The 21375-nt window shown below is 49.1% G+C and overlaps 1 protein-coding gene across 5 annotated transcripts; it reads right to left on the reverse strand.

Annotated features, from left to right (window-relative positions):
- Nucleotides 1-1022: 1022 nt before the first annotated feature.
- ESPNL (espin like) lies at nucleotides 1023-19749 on the reverse strand. Of its 5 annotated transcripts, none has more exons than XM_039489045.1 (6): nucleotides 19644-19694; nucleotides 10082-10255; nucleotides 8705-8798; nucleotides 6869-6984; nucleotides 5086-5283; nucleotides 1023-3953 (listed from the first exon to the last, which is right to left on the reverse strand). In XM_039489045.1, exons 2-6 carry the CDS (start codon nucleotides 10118-10120, stop codon nucleotides 2391-2393), a joined length of 2010 nt encoding a protein of 669 aa, XP_039344979.1. In that variant the 5' UTR covers nucleotides 10121-10255; nucleotides 19644-19694; the 3' UTR covers nucleotides 1023-2390. The 5 variants fall into 5 exon arrangements, with proteins under 5 accessions (XP_039344979.1, XP_039344981.1, XP_039344982.1 ...); XM_039489047.1 differs by lacking the exon at nucleotides 19644-19694 and adding an exon at nucleotides 14786-14869 and having other exon boundaries at nucleotides 10082-10237; XM_039489048.1 differs by lacking the exon at nucleotides 10082-10255 and having other exon boundaries at nucleotides 19644-19749.
- Between the last annotated feature and the right edge of the window lie 1626 nt (nucleotides 19750-21375).

Below are 21375 nucleotides of genomic sequence, written 5' to 3' on the forward strand. Positions count from 1 at the left end.
TTTAATTTTAAATGAAGCTTCTTAAACATTTTGAAAACCTTGTTTATTTTACAACACTAGTTTAGTTATATAATATATAGACTTATAGAGAGAGACCTTCTAAAAAACATTAAAATGTATTACCGGCACACGAAACCTTAAATTAAAGTTTATAAATTACGACTCGGCACAGCACTTCTGAAAGGTTGCCGACCCCCATTCTAAACAGTCAATAACTCTGTGCCAGTGAATATATTTTCTCCTCTCCTATCTACCATTTGCATTACTCTTGGCTAAATATAGTATGATATGCTACTTATCTCGCTCCTTAGATTGGAGGCCTTTAAGTGGCTCCATACCCCTCCCGCAGGAATGTCCACAAATACATCAAGAGAGCAGTGACACTGGAACCAAGATCTGTAGCTTTCCCACCCTCAGCAGGGAGCCTGATTCTAGGGTCACATGTAGCAGGGGAAAGTGGAGAGACAGTACAACAGTGTAGGACCGATGAGAGTGTGAGCACAATCAGGTGCTGCTTCCTCAGAGTGCCCAGAGCTGTCTGGGGAGTAGAGACCCTGCCTACAGCCTTACCTTTGGGACTCTTCTGGGTGCTCATTGATATCTACTCACATCCCAGTACACATGGGCAGCTTTTTCCTCCTTCATCCCTGGGCTGTAACAGTGAAACCTCAGAATTTCATAGATCCAGAGATTTTGCGGCTATTGTAATCATCTAGTCTGACCTCCTGCACAACACAGGCCAGAGAACTTCACCGAGAACTTGGTTTTGGGCTCAATCATATCCTTTCGAAAGACTTCCAGTCTCTAAAGACTCCAGGTGGTGCAGAATGTGCCCAACCCTTTGACGAGTGATTCCCAAGGTAATGAACCCAATTCAATGAATTGTCAAGAAAAACCGATGATTTCAGTGAGACAGAAAACTGTTTATTAAGCCTCAGCCCATGGGAAAATCAATACTATTTAAAAGTTTATACAAAGAAAAAGTGTGAGCTTTTTTTAAAGAAACAATTATAAAATGAAAATATGATTCAGTCTGTAATCATAACAGGAGATGCTGTACCAAGGAAGAAAGATTCTTTCTTTTGGAGAATTATAGTAAATCAGTAGCGTTTTCTGTTTGCTATTTAACTACTTTTGAACGTTAACGAATCACTTAGGTGTTCACTGGGGATTTTTGATCTTTACAGAACTCCAACTCATGCAGGCTATGGAGGTGAAATGGTCACAAAGTGCCAGGTTTCTCCTCTCTCGCTGTGGTGTAAATCAGGAGTCACCCCACTGAAATCCCTGCAGTTACATGTAAGTGAAAGAACAATCAGGCTCAGTCCTGGCATTGGCTCACAATCACCCGTCCATTGCCTTATTTGTAATCTTTGACTTGTGGCACGCTGCCATTTACTTTCCCCCTTTGGGACTCTTGTTGAGATGATGCACAATCCAGTCACTAAAAGGTGAGGGGAGCTCCTTCTTGAGCCCAACAATGATGTTCCAAGCACGAGCCAGAGATGACCTGAGCCCTTCCCTCCCCTTCCTCCCTGGAATTCCCTGCCTCTGCCTGCTGACCACCACAGGTCCACCCCAAGCCAGAGCATTGCTCAGCTTTAATATCCCACAGCTCCTCTCCTGAGCTCCTCACAACACTTTCCCTCGGCTCAGACACTCCACATGTACCTCCCTGTGCAGTCCATGTCAGTCTCTGCACTGGTCAGGCGAGGGCAAGGGTGACATATGCAGGGCCATCAGTTTCCAGCAGGCTGCTGGCCTTTTACTGCTGCCAATCATTTCCTTAGCTTCCATTGCTGGTTGCACTTGTATTTGTCGTTCGATACTCCCTGTACCATCAAAGCCATCCCATGGTACCAGGGTCTGTGCGTGTTTGTGCAGAGGGCAGCCCATTGACAGGTTCAGCTCCACCTGGATCTTTCCATAGTGTTTAAAGTCATGCTATGCAGACAAAGAATCATGGAGATTCTCCTGCCAGAGATGAAATAGCTAATCCTCACCTGTTCGCACAGCAAAGGAGGGTGGGCTGGGGTGGAGAGCAGTCTTGTTTAAGAGATGGCAGCTGGCTTGAAAAGAAGAGGCATCCCACATCTTAACCGCTGAAAAGGCAGAGAGGAAGAATCTTGGAGTAGACTGTCAAAGGCACAATGAGAGCTGGGTGCTGAATTCCCATTTGTGCCTTGGAAAATCTTCCTGATGGTTCTGAAATTTCTTCCTCAGGACAGGCAACCTGCTTCATGAAAAATTTCTGAACCCTTCTAGGCATATTCCTTGCAGTATCTGAGAGATGGGGAGGAGGAGGAACCAGCATCCCAGGAGCAATCCAACCCCCAAACTCCCACTCACACAAGGCCAAGGGAAGGCAGTTCCAACATGGCCAAAAGAACTCACTCCTCAAAGTTGAAGATCTCGGCTTCTTTCTCCTTCCAGAAGGCAAAGCTGCGGTCAATGTACCTGCAGATCTCATCATTGTTGAAGCTGCCTAGCTCAGAACAGTTTCCTGGATCATATCCAGCCTGTTCAAGAGCAGTGCTCCGAACCCTAACTCTGGGCACTGGCTTTAGAGTGCTTTCTGCTGATGCTCTGCTTGGTTCCAGCTCCCTGGCTGGGTCCTTGGTGTTACCAAAAAACCTGAACTTAATGTCCTCAAAACTGTCTTTCCAGCCTCGCTTGCCAGCACTGATTTCATCAGTCACTGCCTTGTGGAAGGCTCGCACAGTCTCCCAGGGGTATCTGCCCAAGTGGTCAAACACCTCAAAGCAGAGGAGGTGCCTCATTTTCCGTTCCTCCTGAGGAAGGTCCAGCTCTAGGATGTGGAAGTAGCCAAGCATAAAGAGGTCAAGGGTCAGGCTGTTGTAATCGGTGGGCACCCCATTGACATGGGGCAGGAACTGCTCTGGGGAATAGATAGCCTGCTGGCGGTTCAGGCGCCGGATCTGTTGTGAGGGCACCTGAGAGATGATGTCCTTCCAGTTGCCAATCAGGTTCTTGATGGTGCTCCTTTGCTGAATTAAATAGCCCAGTTTGCTCATTTCCACCACCGGCTTCTCCTCAGGAATCTGTTCCTTTCTGACCTCTGCAGCAGCCTTCACCTCTCTTATTTTCCTGACTCTCTGGGACTCAAGTGTTTTCCTGGCTGTGATTTTCAAGGAAGGCATGTAAGCAGATTTCTTCCAGTGGCTCAGAAAGAGCATCACTATTCGTTCTTTCCTGAGGCTAGTGGGCTCTGCCATTGGAACAAGAGACCTGCTCACATCTGAGGAAGCCTCTTTGCAGCTGATCCCAGAGACACTGGCATTCTCCATATCTCCACATGCATGTTCTTCACAGACTAGTTTTCTCTGGCTCTTACTGGTGCTCCACTGCTTTTGAGAAATAAGATCCTCACCTGACCAGCACCTTCCTGAGTGTTCCCAAGGCGTGGCCTCCACCCCTCGGAGCTCCAAGGCCATTCTTTGTCCTGGGAGAACATGTTTCTCAAAATTACCTCTCAGCTTCCTGACAGAGACGCCACACTCCAGGATCTCCCTCTCTGCACTGCCTCCAGGAGGGTACTTCCCTTCACCAGGCCTGGATGGTTCTTTAGGGGATGGCATCTCCGCCTCCTTCCTCAGGCCGTTTACATTAGTGAGCAGCACGGACATGCTTTTCACCATGCCAGAGATGCGGCTGCACCAGATAGGGAGCGCCTGGCCATCCTGGTGCAGGAGTTGGCTGTTGACGGTGATATGGACAATGGGGGCAGGAAGGATGGTCTGCAGCTCCTCCACCAGGCGCCCCAGCTCTCTTTCACACTCCTGACATCTCTTCCTCAGCTGCAGATTCTCAATCTGCTTCTCCAAGTAAAATAGGTCGTCCTCGGTCAGCAGCTCCCCGAAGGGGCCCAGGATACCATTGTGGGCCTGTGAATACCTCCAGTCCCCCATCTCCACCGAACTGCCTCCACTGCTCTGCATGCGGGAGACAGAAAGTGAGAGACTGCAGGAGGTCATTAATGTAATCTGCTAGAGCCAGGGCTTCAGGTGACCCCCCCTACACACGCACACACTGGTGTGACACAAGCGCACTGACACCCCAGCAATATGATGAACGTGCACAGGATTTGGCTCCCACAGCTTCTACGACTGGTGATTAGAGAGGTTGTGACTGCTAAAGAACAGAGAAGGCTCCTCAACACACAGGTCCACACAGGCTCCCTAACACACAGGTCCAGGGCTCCCCCTTGCTTTGAGAAGGTCTCTGTGTCTATTGTTCTAAGGGGCACGTTGGCTTGAAAGTCATTGGCATTGTCTGAGTGCACAGTCCTTGCTCTGGCACCACGTAGCTTTCATTGGGTCTGCACTGGAGCTGGACAACATGGTTTTGACTGATTATTTCAATGAAAAAAAAAAAAACTAGCATTTTCGAGTCCTGAAACGTATTTGTCAAGTTGGAGTCAAATTCAGTGAAAGATTTTGGTTGAATTTTTTTTTTCCGAAAGAATTGAAAAGTTTGTGACCGTTTTGTATCAAAATGTTTCATTTCGACTCTTCAATTTGAAAGGGCTTTTTGAATTGACAAAAAAAAGGGTGAAACACTTCAAAAACGACTGATTCAAAGCACAAACAAACAAAAATCACTTCAAGTTGACTCTAAACATCTCAAGTCAACTAAAACAACTCTTTTACTTGAATTTTCATTTTGAAAAAACTTTGGGGAAAGAAAGATTTTGGTTTGAATTGAACTGGAATTTTCCTTAGAAATGTTGGTTCGGGCCCCCCTCGAACCAAAATTTTGCGAGGCCTTTGTCTGCACTGAGCTTCAAGAATAGACAAAGGCCTGAACCCTGCCCTGCCCTGGGACTGTGGGTTGGACCCTCATGTAGTTCTACTGAAGTGACTGTACCAGTGATGGAAAACCAGGAGTGCAATGATCTCATGACATTAGAATTCAGGACTGAAGTAAGGCATGACATAGCTGACAGAAAGTTAGGGAGTGAGCTGGGAAGAAGCAAGAGGAACAAGCAAAGCAAAGAGAAGCCTATAAAGACTTTTAACCCAGCCTAAAACAGCCAGTTCTCCTTCGTTCAGTGCAGTACCATACCTTCCTGCCCTTGCCCTCTTCTGCTTCCAGCCGAGCCTGCAGCTTCCTCACCATCACCTGCCGCTTCCACTCGGGAATCAAGTGGCCTTGTTCATCATGGGTGGGCACCAGGGCATCTAGGTCTGATGGGTACGGCTCATCCAGTGTTGGGGAGATGCAACTGCTCTGCACAGGATCTGCTGGTGCAGTCTTCTCGCCCTGCGCAATGATAGGAGTCACTGCTCATGTTTTTCCAGTACAGCTGGTTTTTAAGAGGACTTCATGCAATGTACCAAAGGGAGGTGAGGTAGGAGCACATAGGGTCAGACCCTCCTGCCGATGCTGGCTGGGTTGCTCTGCTCAGACAGGCAAAGCAGCTTTGTGTAGGGGAGAGGTGCTAGGGTAGGTCAGGGGGTGGCCTGGGATGGAAGGGACTATGTCTGGAGCGTATTTCAATTCTGGACCAGCAGAGCGGCCACCAGGAGCTGTTCCAGCCATTAGGAGCTGTTCCAGCCACCATAGCTTAGACTGGCCTCGAGGCTGCTCTAAGATACTCTGAGGGTCAAACTGACCTCTATGTGCACTCCTGACTGACAGGGATCTAGAGGGCTTTAAGACACCACCTTGCCCCCTCAGCACAGCTCAGCAAGATTTGGGGCTCTAGCCCAAGATCCAATTCCAAGAGTATGTCTTGGAGAAATTTGCGCTCTGAATTTCACACAATGAGTGTGTGTTTCCACACCCAACCCTTCCAGCCACCCATCAGCACTGCAGGCTGGGAGCCCAGGGTATGGAGTGCCCACCTACTGCCAGGCTGAATTGCTGAGAGCTGGAGTGTGTGCAGATAACTAACGGGCAAGGCTGTGACATGCACTAGCACCATCCAGAGGCCCTGGCAGATGGAACATGCTCAGGTTGTGAGGGACAGGAGCCTCAGGGGCAAAGCATCTTCTCCAGCCACGTTTGGGTGTGTTCAGAGCAGGGCAGCACCTTCAGCAGCACAGCAGCCACTAACGTAATGCTTGAGCACAGATGTTCACAAGGGCCGGCGGGAGTTAGGTGCCAAACTCCCGGCACCAGGCCTTGGCACCAGCTATATCCTTGTCAGCAAGTCAGCCCTCTGATGTGCTGTGACAACCAGGGTTTGGGGGGATGGAAATGGCCAGTAATGGTTTTGATCATTTTCTTAACACAAATTTTGAAAATAAAATATTGAATGGGGCACAAAAATGTTTGTGAAACATGTTGACTGTTGAAAGGACAAACGTCTCACATGCCACAACTTCACCCATTCTCCTGATTTCTAGAAGCAATCCAAATGGCTTTGGAGGCGTGGGGGGAGAGGCAAGGAACCTGAGTAAATACCTTGCCAGCACTGGCCCCTGGGGTTTGTTCTGTTGGCTGCTGACACAGATTGCAGCAGTGGTAACTATAATGGGATGTTAGTGTGGCTTTGTGCTATTCCACAGCCAGTCTATGCAGCTGCTGGAAGATCTACCCTCTTTTGGCAGAATCCTCTGGTGGTATAGCGCCACCATAATGGCTTCTACACCACTCCCCAGCCTGCAGCCAGCAGAGTGGCTGTGGCTGGGAGAAAGGGAGTATCCAACTCAGGAAAGATGGGTGGTGTTGCTACAGACAACAAATTGTAGCTGAATGGGGATTGTTGCCTTGAGAACTGATCAGAAACCTGGTAAGTTCTGCTGAAGAGGCATCCCTGAAGAGCAAAGGAGAGGCCAAGTAGAAATAGACAGAAAGGGAGAGAAAATCCAAAGGGAGCTGTGGGGATGAGTGAGCGACATACAGAGTGTGCAAACAAGGCTGTGATCCTGGCCTTCTGCAGGGATTTGCTGAGCTTCGGCTCTGCTATGAGTGGTTTGCTGGGCTCGCTGGGTTTCAGCATGTTGGAGGACCTTGTGGCTGGAAGGGAGAGAAGAAATACAGGCTTATTAAAATATCAGAGGGGTAGCCGTGTTAGTCTGGATCTGTAAAAGCAGCAAAAAGTTCTGTGGCACCTTATAGATTAACTAACAGACATATTGGAGCATGAGCTTTCGTGGGTGAATATCCACTTCATCGGATGCAATGCAGTGGAAATTTCCAGAGGCAGGTATAAATATGCAAGCAAGAATCAGCTAGAGATAACGAGGTTAGTTCAGTCAGGGAGGATGAGGCCCTCTTCTTGCAGCTGAGATGTGAACACCAAGGGAGGAGAAACTGCTTTTGTAGTTGGCTAGCCATTCACAGTCTTTGTTTAATCCTGAGCTGATGGTGTCAAATTTGCAGATGAACTGAAGCTCAGCAGTTTCTCTTTGAAGTCTGGTCCTGACGTTCTTTTGCTGCGGGATGGCTACCTTTAAATCTGCTATTATATGTCTAAGGAGATTGAAGTTTTCTCCTATAGGTTTTTGTATATTGCCATTCCTAATATCTGATTTGTGTCCATTTATCCTTTTACGTAGGGACTGTCCAGTTTGGTTGATGTACATAGCAGAGGGGCATTGCTGGCATATATTACATTGGTGGACGTGCAGGTGAATGAACCAGTGATGGTGTGGCTGATCTGGTTAGGTCCTGTGATGGTGTCACTGGTGTAGATATGTGGGCAGAGTTGGCATTGAGGTTTGTTGCATGGATTGGTTCCTGAGTTAGAGTTGCTATCGTGTGGTGTAGTTGCTGGTGAGAATATGCTTCAGGTTGGCGGGTTGTCTGTGGGCGAGGACTGGCCTGCCAACCCAGGCCTGTGAAAGTGAGGGATCGTTGTCCAGGATAGGTTGTAGATCAAATTTCAGGACCAGACTTCAAAGAGAAACTGCTGAGCTTCAGTTCATTTAACTAGCCAACTACAAAAGCAGTTTCTCCTCCCTTGGTGTTCACCCCTCAACTGCTAGAAGAGGGCCTCATCCTCCCTGATTGAACTAACCTCATTATCTGTAGCCTGATTCTTGCTGGCATATTTATACCGGTCTCTGGAAATTTCCACTACATGCATCCGATGAAGTGGGTATTCACCCACGAAAGCTCAGGCTTATGTAAAAGAGTTTCAGGGCAATGGGAAGAGTAGGGGATGCAGTTCTCCATCGAATGGCGACCCTGCCCTTTACGGGCTGTATGCTTGGGGACAGAGAGCTAGTGAGAACAATTTGAAGGGGGTATTTCGCTTTAGCATTACAGTGATTTGCATGATTAAGAATACAGACTGAGTGATGGTATTCATCAGCAAGGGAAGTCAATACTCCATTAGCCCTCCAGCAAAACTCAGTCACCCTAGAGAACACATTTTAAATGATTACAACATTTACAGCAATTTCCAATTTCACTGTAAAATGTTTGAAAATATAATACAAACACTTTGGGGCAGTCTTCAGCTGGTGTAGATGATACAGTTCCATGGAAGTCAATTTTCAGTTTTAATGAAGTTAATGGCTTGAGGACAGTTGACACCAGCTGAGGATTTGACCCATACAGTGCATATGTATTTGCTATTTTACAGTTCCTGTGAACACGGATAGTCACTAGTATGTACCACTGAAATACTACAGGATTGCCCCTGGCCATTTAACAGCAGAACAGCCAGGAAGCTCTGACACTCACATCTGTTGCTGAGAGTTTCAGAAGAAATACGAGAGCCTGTACTCACTGGCTATGTTCTGGTGTGTGTGGATAATTCCTTCTTTCACCATGGCTAGCGTGTGGCTTACTCCCATTGGCAGAGGATTCACTGATGCCAGAGCCTAGAAAGACACAGAGAAGGAAGGGCTCTTTCACCTCTGAAAATGTGAAACACCTTTCAGTGTCTACATCTTCCAATATAACATCGGGTCTTTCTACTGCTTTTCCTTTTGACTCCACCAATTAGAGCAGCTTCATGGCCACTTACTGGTAGTGCCAGTTAGCACAGCAGCACTGTGAGTGTCCCCACAGCTCTTGCCTTCCCAATGTCAGCTGGCATCAAGCATACATAGCCCTGCCAATGTTAGGGGTTATGCATACCCACACAGCACTGCAGATTCCAGACAGGTGAGATTCCCCACTGCTCCTTACTGGGAGATTCAGGACTTGAGTGGACTACTCACAGAAAAACAACAAACAACCTGCACTTCTTTGATGTTTTTGCCCCTTTTTCTGTTCCCAAATTATCCCTGAACAGACTTAGATTTTTACAAATGTGTTTCATTATCTGAAATTATGTGTTGAATTATGTGTTTCAACTTAAAGATTCCTTGTAAATTACTGGATGAGACTTCTGGTATTTGCCATTTGTAATTCGCTCACATGTCCTGAGTTACTTGCTATTGTTCCTGTGACCTGATTGGATATTTGCCAATCCCTCAGCTACTTCTTTTCAGTTTCAGCTCAAGCAGTTGCGCCAATACGTATTGGCACAAGTATTTGTGAAACTCTCCTGTTCCACAAATGTTCTTGGGAAGAAAATTCCCTACAAAAATGTTCAGGAAAGACAAATATAAAAGGTTGTAAAAAGCAACAGAGAGTCCTGTGGCACCTTTAATGCCACATGGAAAACAGATGTATTGGAGCATAAGCTTTCGTGGATGAATACCCACTTTGTCAGACGAAAGCTTATGCTCCAATACATCTGTTAGTCTTAAAGGTGCCACAGGACTCTCTGTTGCTTTTTACAGATCCAGACTAACACAACTACCCCTCTGATAAAAGGTTGTGAATACTATGGAAGGAAATTCATGGGGCTAGAGTCTGCTGTCATTTACACCGGAAGTTCAGGGAGCCGTGCCAGTGTAAAACAGACATAAGCAAGAGGAAAATCAGGTCTAGTGTTGACATTCAAATAAATGTTTGCAGAATTTTCCCAGCTCTAGTTAAGCAGTTTCTTTTAAGATACCTTTCCACTATTCATTTTTCCAGTCATGTGCCAGAGACATACCTATTTTATTTTGACACAATCAAACAACGGGAAAGTTGATCTCCTCCAGGAACCTTCCAAAGAAGCAAAGACGAGCTCTGTCTTACACCAACCCCCCAGCAGGCAGTAGGGTACCTTGCCATTCTCCATCATGGTGATGGCCTCACTTGACATTCTGAGGCGTGCTTGTCCACTCTCTGGTCGGTAGTAGTCACCAGTGTGCTGGCTCTTTATTACTGGGATCTTGGCCACTTGACCCTCCTGGCTACTAGAAGTCCTCCACTGAGCAGACTACTGGGACACAGACAACTATGAAAGAGGAAGCACAGGGAAGCACAACACCTGACCGTCCATTTGCCCAGTGCAGGGGGGAATGAACAATTATCCCCCAGGGAGGAGTTTGGGAGTGATCGGTCTGTTAGTTTGGCCTCTTCCACAGTGGCCTCCCTTAAACCATAGGTTACTGCTGTGAGACAGATCTCATTCTCCTCAGGGGAAGGAACCAGTGCACCTGTCACAATAATGCCACATGGAAATTGGTTCTAATCCTGCTCGTCCTCATTTGGAAGGACTGTTATTAAAAAAAGAAGCCACAGAGATGGAGTAGCAGAGGACCTCCTGCTCAGCAACAGTGATCACCTGCATAAAGAAAGGACCCTGCACCACACTGTAACTCTGACTGATTTCAGCATGCAGCACAACAGGGCAAGATGGCAGGTTTTTTGAGAGGGGTGGGAGGGATGTGGGGGGATGTTCCAAAGCTCTGATACCAAACGGAACATGGTAACAGACACAGAGACACACGCCGTTACCCATGTCCCTTCACATCATCAGTGCCAGTAGGTTTAGGCACTAGCCTGTCACTGACTACAGCCCAAATGAATATAGAGTCATTGCTCTAGTGGTCCCTTCAACTCATCCAGCCTGAGCTCCGTATGGCACAGGCCATCAGCACCACCCAGCACCTACACACTGGACCAGACAACCAAAATGAGACCAAAGTCTCACAGCCCCTAGGAGACCAGACTATTACATGCCACAGGCAGAGAACAGGAGGTGTCCCAGTGCCAGAGGACCCCACAGTGCAGGGAAATGATTAAGTGAGATACACCCAGATAATCTAGCAAGTGACCTGCACCCACACGCTGCTGAGGAAGATGAAAACCTCTAAGGTCAAGGCCAGTCTGAGCTGGGGTGAAATTTCTTCCTGACCCCACACATGGCGATCAGTTAGACCCTGAGCATGTGATCAAGAACCAGCCAGCCATGCAGCTGAGAGAGAGAATACTGGGTGTCTCCACAGAGCCCTGGCCCATTCCACCAAGTGTCCCATCTCCAGCTGTGGCTGTACTTAATGCTTCAGAGGAAGAAGATAAAAAACTCTCCCAGAATACATGGGGCGGGGTGGGGGGGAATCCCTTCCTGACTCCTGCAGGTGGCTGGCAGAAGTCCTGAAACATGAGCTTTAGGAACATAAGGCATAAATTGGAAGTGACCCCGCCCCCCAGGGCTGCCAAGCCCTGCCTTGCACCATAACAAACAATCCCATCATGCAATTGCACTCATACATTTGTCCAGGTCTCTCTCAAAACTAGTTAAGTTGTTTGTCCACACAACTCCTACTGGGATGCTGTTCCAGAACCTCACCTCTCTGATGGTTAGAAGCCTTCTTCTAATTTCCAGCATAAATTTATTTGTGGCCAGTTTATACCACTTTGTTCTTGTGCCAACATTACCCTTTAGCTTAAATGAGCTTCACTCTCCCTGGTATTTACTCTACAATGAATTTATAGAAAGCAATCGTATCCCTTCTCAGCCTCCTTTTTGTGAGACTAAACAAGACAAGCTCTTTCAGTCTCCTCTCAGATGATAGATCCTCTGTTCCCTTGATCATCTAGTAGCTCTTCTCTGCATCTGTTCTACCATCACAAAAGATGGATTGAAACTGTGTGACCAGAACAGTTCATAGTATTCCAAATGAGGTATCCCCAATGCCGTATACTGTGGCATTACTACTTCCCTATCTCGACTGGAATGTCTTACCTGATACCCCATTTGCCTTTTTTACAGCTGCATCACATTGGTGGTGATGGACCCCCACACCCAGGTTTGTCTCCTCCGCGGTCACTCCCAACTGATGAAACCCCAGCATGTAGCATAAATTCTTATTAGACCCTAAGTGCATGACCATGCACAGTAGAGCTTTGGAGGGCACCGTAAATCGCTACTTGAATCTCTCTGCTGTTCTAATTTACCTTTTCTACCAGCTGTGCAGTGTTTTAGGCCACGGGCACCGACCCCAGCTCCTACTGGGACTCTCATTGAGGGAAATGGGAGGAGCAGAGGGTACGAAGGACACTGACTGGCTGGTACACAGAAGTACAAATTGCAGAAGCCTTGCAACCCTTTGCATAGCAGTTGCCAATGGGCTCCATCAGTGGCACATTAAGGTCAAGGGATTACCTTGCACAGATTTTTTTGCACAGAATATTCATTTCTATTACCCCAGGTTCTAAGTAGTGATGTAAGAGCCCATCTAAGTGTTAGCTAGAAGAAGCACCTGGGGATGAGCCATCCTCCAAGAAAGGTAAGCCAACCTCAGGGAAAGAGCAGTAGGCACCTGAGTCATAGCAAAAAGTGGAAAGACTGTAAAACAAAGTCTCATCACACTGGCTGCTTAGCACAGAGTGATACCAACCACAGTGCCTTACTAATGTACCTACCGGCCAATAGACTCTCTGGGCAATTGACACAATGCAATAAAGTGTGTTTAATTCAGGAAGTAAATGTAGGGTTTTGAACAAATGTTTGGTCCTCATTTTCAGTCAATCGAATGCCTAGAAGTTTCAGTCTTCTGGCCAGGTCTCAGCGTGAATTGTTAATTTGATCAAGTGAACTGTTTGATTGTAACACACATACAGTTCTGCTACACCAATGAAGCCCTTAGGAGAATACACCACCTGTATCAGGAGTGCTCCAAACCATGATCTATTATCTGCTAGTGTAGTAACCCTCTGAGGTAGGACATTATGGGTTTGACTCCTTCCAGTGCTGCAGGGGCTGCAATCTGCACCCTCCTGCACCAGCAGGGAAGTTCTAACAGAAGGGTAGAATTCACCCTCTGCCATTCTCTGGCCATTCCACTGGGAATTTATGCCTGGGACACCACAGGAGCACCCCATACTGACACTGCCTGGAAGTTGCACTGGTTCACTACATCTCTGGGGTGACCTGCTTGGGCTGGTGCCAGCCCAGCTCAGGAAGCGACTAATGCATGATACGTTCAGTACAGTGGGATTACATATCTGTCAGGTCCTGTATGAACTCAGGATAGTGTCCCAGGCAGCACTGGCCAGGCTAAATATACTTCCTGTCTAAATAAAATTGGCAAAAAGTGATCCATCCTCATAGCTAGGTCCTGAGCAATGCAGTTACAGACATTTTAAAAGACATGAATCATTATTTGACAAATGTATTAGACTGAGCTTGTAACTCACCTGAGTTTTTGTAGCAGCAGAGATCTCTCTGATAAGAGTCCTGTAGTGTCAGTCAAAATGATGCACTACTGTACTAGGTCAGTAAACTCATTAACTATATGATTGACAAGGAATATTCATAATAACCCTTACAATGAACGAAACATGTAAGCATGCAGCCTGCTCTTTTCTAGGGCACTAGCCCTTACTTGGGGATCAGTATTTACATTGCTTCATCATCAACTCTTTACAATCTATTGGAGAAGCATGATTATCCCAAAAGGACTGGGAGATCAATTCCTAACATAGTATGCTGAGTGCCCCCTCCCACTCCTCTATGCAGTTTATCTCTGCTGGGAATTGTGTGCATGTATGCACACACTGTACAGCGTTCTGATTAGACTCCCTTTTAGGCTAGCATTTGGAGTGTTTGTAGAGTCCAGAGCTGTGAGCTGACGGGCAGAGCACAGAAAACTATGCTGAATAGAAGACTAATCCAGCACAAGCTCAGCTTGATCAACTAGCTGCTGTCTTTCCTTCTTTCTTTTTACTTTCTATTTCATCCTGTCAGCTTTGGAGCATTTTGTTCTTGTTGCAAAGGAATCAGTATGAACTTTTTAGGTAACATTAGGTCTCAGCTCCAAGATTCAGAGAATTCAAGGCCAGAAGGGACTGTTACGATCATCTAGTCTGAGCCCTTGTTGACCCAGTCCATCAAACGTCATCCTGTGATTCCTGTACCAAGCCCATTACTTTCTCATTCAGCTAGAGCAACTCTTCTAGAAAGACATCCAGCCGTTCTGGAGCTCAGCTCCCAGTAAGCCCAGAGCAGCTTAGTTACTCCTTCATGTTTGCAGCATGTCACTGAATTTAGAAGGTAGAGATGGAGGAGCAAGGTCCTGTGAACTGCTGGATTATGAAACTCTCTGCCAGTTACTATCCTTTACTGATCAACTAGGAGAGATTTAGCAGGAGTGAGACTCTTTGGAGTACAGAAAAAGCCCTGAAGATACTAGTCCTGACAAGAACATGCTTCTATTCTCCACTGTGTTTTCAGGTTGAGAACTGAAACCACATCTCCTGATATCAGTGATTCATGTCTGGATCCTGGAGCACAAAGACCACATTCACACACAACCTGCTTAGGCTGAAGTACAGAGGCAAGCAGTCAAGGCTCTACCTCTGTCCATGGGTGGGTTGGCAAGATTTCCCTTCTCCCTGGGGCAAGCTAATGGCAGGAATGCAGTCTCACTGAACCAATAGGGGGCACCATGGCAACAGAGATAAAGAGGAGTCTGGTTTAGTGAGGCCCCATGAGCCAAAACTACAGCCTAAAACTAAATCTGTATGAGAGTATACATACCAGTGCCACCCCTCCAGTCCTGTCCAGCGTTCATCTGAAGCACCCTCCACAGGGGAGGAGAGGGTAAAATTCTGCTGTGGATCCAGAGCTTTGGAAGCTCAGAATTGGGATGGCCAAGGAATCATTGCTGGTCCCAGGTGGCTTCCTGACAGGAGAAACTGGAGCTCCCAGCCCTTTAGCTTGGAGACAGTCAGAGACTGTATTGTGCAGCAAGAGGAGGTGGCAGGAGGGGAGGTCAGAGCGTCACAATTAGCATTGCATTAATATTTGAAGGTTAGGAGTCAAGTGGCAAGCAGCTTGGGATGGGAGGGGCCTGGATCTTTTACCTGAGGCCATTATGGGAAAGATTTGCTTGGCTGCCTCCACTCCCTCCCCTCTGGCTCCCCACTGCTATTTCTGAAAGCTACTGACTCTATGAAGGGAGGCAGCGCTGCTCAGCCATGCTGGCTGCCGGCTCAGTAGATCCAAGACAGGGAGAGCAGCAATGCGAAGTCAGCCTAACAGGACCGATATTTGGAAAAGAGGGAGCAGCCAAGAGGGCTGGGCTCCAGGCACAGGCACCAACACTTGGGGGATGTTGGTTCTTTAACAAAAATCTAAAACAAAGAAAAATAGCAACCTAAGGGGCAGAACAGAGGAGCAAAGCATGGAGGGAATGCTGAGGTCAGAGGCGAGCTCTGGGCTCAATACACCTTTGGCTATCAGCAAGAAGTGAAGGACAGCTGGGGCCATGTGCCCTGTTTATACCCCAGAACCCGGCCCGGCTCCAGGCAACAGCGAACCAAGCAGGTGCTTGGGGCAGCCAATGAAAAGGGGCGGCACGTCCGGGTCTTGGGAGGCAATTTGGTGGCCGGTCCCTCAGTCCCTCTCAGAGGGAAGGACCTGCCACCGAATTGCCACCGAAGAAAGAAGCAGCGCGGTAAAGCTGCCGCTCAAGTGCCGCCAATCACGGCTTTATCTTTTTTTTTTTCCCCCGCTTCCCGTGACAAAAAAGCTGGAGCCGGGCCTGCCCAGAACCCTGTGTGAGGGCAAGGGCGAGTGATGGCAAGGCCGCTGCTTTCCAGAAGATGCTGAATTTGCATACTTGGGTGCACTAATCCAAAGAGTGGGGATCTGCAGGGGCACCTCTCAAAGGAAACAGGCTGGTAACCTGTCCTGTCCCTGGTGCTGATTCCCCCGTTTGCTTTGCCCCAGCCATGCACCAGCTGCAGTCTCAATTCTTCATCTGACCATCGCTGTTGACTTTGCCCTTGATCACTGTCCCAATGTCAGATTTCAACATGCACCCAAATCTTGCCATTTGCTTTAACAATATTGCACTGGCTTCCAGTCTGACCACAAACTTTTCAGTGAGGAGCAAAGGGCACTGTGACACCAGATCATCTGTTTACTGCAAAATTCAGACCTGCTGTGTGTTGATCATCTGTGGGGAGGGAAGTCAGAGGGTGCTCTCCCTCCCACAGCACACAAGGGGCCAACATGGGGCAGGATACAGACCTAGCACTCAAGCAGCAGGCCCAGCTAACATACCTATTCTATTCTCATTTCCAGCTGGGCACTAAGCGAGGCGACTAACATCTCTCTCATGTTTGTGCTCTCATTCTCTCCCCAGGGGGAGAACTGGGCATGCAATGGAGTGTTTTATTTCACCAGGGTTGGTTTGTGGTTTTAAATGCACACACTAACACAAACAGACTAGAGAAAGCAGGTCAAAGAATGCACCTTGTGTTTGTGGTGCATGTGATGGGCCTTAGATCTGTTCCACAGTGTGAGATCGGCTTGTGAGAAAGTTCCATCTTCTGCTTTACCATAAAGGTGGAAAGATCCTTTGTGCTAGAGAAGCTGAGTTGTTGCCCACACTCCCCATCCTGAAACTCTAGGTTGTTTTTGATATCCTGGGCCCAACACTTTGAAGACAAGGACTGAGTAGGGATGTGGCGAGCGGTGGCTGAGGGCTGAGTAAGGAGAGGGGAAGGAGAGGAGGGACACGTGGTGAGCAGGGAGGGAACTGAGTAGGGGAGGACGTGGGGCCTGGGTTGCTGCTGGGGCTGAGTGGGGGTGTAGTGTGGGCAGGGCCGTGCGTTGGAAGAGGCAGGATGGGGAGCTAGCCTCCGAGGGGAAGCTTCACCTGCTGCCCATGCTTAAACTCCTGGATGTCTGCCACCTCTCTCAGGCAGGACATCAGTATCTCATAGTCAACAGTATCGAATGCTGCAGAGATATCCTGGAGGGTGAGAATGGATGGTTCCCTTTCTCCATTGACAGCAGGAGATCATTCATCAGTGCCATTAGAGCTGTTCCCATCCCATGTCCCAGCCTGAATCCAGAGTGTGTGTTGGCTAGAATGTTGGCCTCAATTAGATTGGCTTGCTGCTGGCCTTTTGCTAGCTTCTCTATGAGCATGCTGAGGAATGAGAGGTTTGACACTGCGAGGCAGTTGGCTAGAATCAATGTGACCAGATTTCTTTGGTGATGGTCGGACTACTGTCTGTTTGAAGGAGGAAGGGAAGAGTCCCTCCCTGAATGATGTGTTGGCCATTTCTTCAGAAGTGGCATCAACTGCTTTTAACTAAGGCTGCGAGTCTTTCACGTAAGTCATGGATTCTGTGACTTTCCGGGACCTCTGTGCCTTCTGTAGCAGCTGGTGCAGCAGACCCCAGGGCTGCCTGAGTTGCTGGGGCGGCCCCGGGGCCAGCTGTACCAGTCACTGCTTGGGTGGCCCCAGGCAGCTGATCCTAGGCACTGTCCCAGAGCAGCGGTCCAGGAGCAGCAGCGGAGCCCCAGGCCACCCCACACCCGGAGCAGCGGTGGCAGGGCCCCAGGCCACCTCCCCCACCAGGAGCAGCAGCATCCACTGGAGCCTCCCATCCAGGAGCAGCAGTGTCTGTGGGCGTGCTTCCCCCCAGTATCTAAGACTTAATTAGGGGTATTTTTAGTAAAAGTCATGGACAGGCCATGACTTTTTGTTTATTGCCTGTGACCCGTGACTAAATCGTAGCCTTGCTTATAACTTTCACCAGCCAGGAAAGGAATGGGTCAGATTCACAGGTGTTGGGTTGAGACTCCTTTAGCATACCCAGGACTGCTTGAACGTGCTGAACTCTGGTTGCTTGGTGGGTTTAGAGGGGGAGCAGATCCATGATGCTTTTTGCTGGGTTCTGTTGCAGGCTATAGCCACTTGGGATTGATGACATGATTGAACTCTCTGGACAACTCTTTAGGGTGGGATTTGGCAGCATGGGTGGAAGCTGAGAGGAAGGTTCTCTTGATCTGCAGTATAGCTACACTCCTCATCATTCCAGAGCCTTTGGAGGACATGTTCACCTGGCTATGGAGGGTAGCCCCCAGTGGACATCCTGTCTCTGGCAGTTGGCACAAAGGAGGAACACATAGAGCAGCAGTGAAGAGTGTTGCAGGATGTTGGTCTCTTAGCCCCCTGAGCCATCCTGCCCTACAGATGCAGGATAGGGGATAGACTTCCCTATTGCTGCTCTGCTCCCCCTGAAGAGCACCTCGCACTTGCAGGAGCATAATTTTGTCCTGAGGAAGGAATGAGCTGCAGAAAGCCCAAACCAATGCTGGCAGGTAACAATGGAAAAGAATCACACAGTCACTTTCTTCTAACACTGAACAAGGAACATTGTTAGAATAAGGGTAACAGTGTTCTCCCTATGGCCCCTCTCTCTTTCTCTGCTTCACCACAGAGGTTCTGCCTCTCTTGCTTTGCACTGAAAATACCCATCAGAGATGGAAGTTATGCTGCTTTTTGCTTTATACTGCAGATTCTCAGGTGTTAAGATCAGATGAGACCATTATGATAATCTAGTCTGACCCAGGCCAGAGAACCTCACCCAGTAATTTGTGCATCAAGCCCATAGCTGCTTGTTGAACTCCAGTATGCCTTTTAGAAAGATGTTGCCTGCCAATTTGCTGCTTCAGAACCCAACCCCCTAAAATGGTACAATCCCAGAGGCTATTATTATAGGTTAACACAAGAACTTGGAGAACACCTGTGACCAAATGACACACACTTAGGAAATCAGAGCTGACATCTCTGTATCTGGAACTTTAACTCGGCGTGATATTTGCCTATCTGAGTAATGCCAGGTCCAGCTTTGCTCACACTGCCATCAGTGGGCGTTTTGCCAATACAATAGAACATAAAGAATGATGTTACTGGGAGCAGAATCATGCCCTTTGAGACAAAACTGCTTTTATTCCTTGTCCCCCTCAGTGCAGGATTCTTGGAGGGTGTAAACATGTGGGTCTGGGGCTCAACCCTCCACGGAGAGGAGGGGAGCCACACCAGCCCGTGGTTCTTACGCGGGTTCTGCCCTGTTCCTTTAAGGCTGAGCAACAATGCAAGAGTCAATCAGGGCTCAGGCCCTCTGCTGCAAGGCTGAGCAACAATATAGTTCAGGGAGCTCAGGCCCTTTGTAGCAGAGGCTGAGCAGTAAACAAACAGTCAGGAAGGTCAGGCCCTTGGTGGCAGGGGCTGAGCAGCAAACAGTACAAAGTGGCTCAGGCCCTTTGGTGCAGGGGCTGAGCAGTAAATAATTTAGGAAGGCCCAGGCCCTGGATTAGGGCGGGGCAACAACAATTAGGGCTCAGGCACGTAGGTGCAGGGGCTGAGCACTGGGGTGAGGGGGAAAACTGCCACCCGCAAGTGGGGTGGCAGGGGGGACGCAGGCCCACCCACTCCACTGCGTCCCGGCCCGGGGCCCTAGGCAGCGGCTATGACTGCTGACGGTCAGTGGGGATCCTGACCGCAACACACTGACATGGGCATTGTTTGATCAGCAGCCTGACTGAGGTCAGCTGCCCCCGGGCCACTTCCAATTTCCCCCTCGGGGCCTACCTGGTCCGCGGTGTCCACTCCCGGGAAGTCTAACTGCATGGGCTCCTTGCAGCCCGGACTGGGGGGTAGATCCGGCAGTTCCTCGGGGAAGTCCGGCCAATTCTGTTCCGGGGGTTCCTCGGGGTAACAACAAGGGAGCGGGGAAGTCTCTGGCGGCTCCTCCTCGTATGTGGTGCGGGGAAGCTCCGGTGGGTCCTCCCAGTAGCGAGCGAGGGGGAGCTCCGGCCAGTCCGGGCAACTGCTCTGGGCCCCGGCGGCTTCCCAGCCCCAAGCTCTCTTGGGCAGGTCCGCTCCCGGCGGTGGCTGGGCCCTGACTGAGCTAGGATGGCCGGCTTTTATACTTCTGGGTCGCCGCCTGACCCTCTGAGGGGCGGGCTCACTGCTCTGTAGCCCCACCCCTTCCGGTGTCCGGGGCTCAACCCTCCCAGGGGAGGAGGGGAGCCACACCGACCCGTTACAGAGGGCCTTTCCCCTAACAATGCTCACTGAACTGGAGCTGCCTGCTTACCTGAGTCCTGCTCCTACATACACACAGGAGTAACTTCAATCACAGAAGTAGCCGTATTGACCTCAAGGAGAGCTCTCCCCTGTATCACATTACTTACATGTGTGAATGCTGGCAGCAGGGCCGGCTCTACATATTCGGCCGCCCCAAGCAGTCATGCGCGGGAGACGCCCCGGAGCCCCGGGAGCAGCGGACCTTCTGCTGGCTTGACTGGTGAGGGTCCGCTAGTCGCGCGGCTCGGCTGGACCTCCCGCAGCTGCGGACGGTTGGCTGGTCTGGCGGCTCCGGTTGAGCTGCCGCAGTCATGCCTGCGGCAGGTCCGGTCGTCCCGGGGCTCCGGCGGACCTCCCACAGGCATGACTGCGGCAGGTCCGCCGGCCCAATCTGCCGCCCCTGACAACAACTGCCGCCCCACGCGCGTGCTTGTCGCGCTGGGGTCTGGAGCCGGCCCTGGCTGGCAGGATCAGCCCCCTACAAGGTTCCCATCATTCTGGAACTGTATCCATTGCTATTTCATCAGAGGGTTATATGTGCTGGTTGGCATTTTCAAAAGAACCCAAGGGAGTTAGGCACCCAGCTCCCATTAAAAGTCAATGAGTGTTGACTCCCATTTGTGCCTTTGAAAATCTCCCCATGGCCCAGGACAATAGTGAAATTGGCATTATCACTGTCCTACAGTGTTTGCCTTTTGTTACTGCTACTCTGTGCCTCTTCTTCAGGCCTCCATACATTATACATGGATATAATGGATGTGCAGAGATAGGTTACAAATGTGTAATTCAATCGAGAGGTTAGGGTACAATCATGACCCATGAGATCAAAGTACTCAGAGCAATTATCAGCATGCTGAGATTCAATTACAGATTCAGGTACCAACCTTTCTCCTCCCTGCCACAGGTTAATGCTTTTACAGCATTATTCTAGCAGAAGACTCTGCTCCACTCCCTTTGCACAGAACTCTTAGTATGTTAGCAGGAGTGGTGTTCTTCAATCACAGAGATTGGGATGTTTGCACTACATCAAAGAGAGTATGTAAAGAACAAAGGTAGTTTGAGATGAGGGGCCAGATCCAAGTCCCAGCTGCCTTGTGCTGTTCAAGCAGCTAGAAAGCACATGGCTCCAGATCCCTGAGGATGCTCCCTGTTTGGAGAAATCGTTGGGTGGCTTAGAGGCACCTTCCTGCTCTTATACATTCCTTCTCAGCCCCCACACAAGGGGAAGTGGCCA

The sequence above is a fragment of the Mauremys reevesii genome, linkage group 9 (assembly GCF_016161935.1).
Source record: "Mauremys reevesii isolate NIE-2019 linkage group 9, ASM1616193v1, whole genome shotgun sequence".
NCBI lineage: Eukaryota > Metazoa > Chordata > Testudines > Geoemydidae > Mauremys > Mauremys reevesii.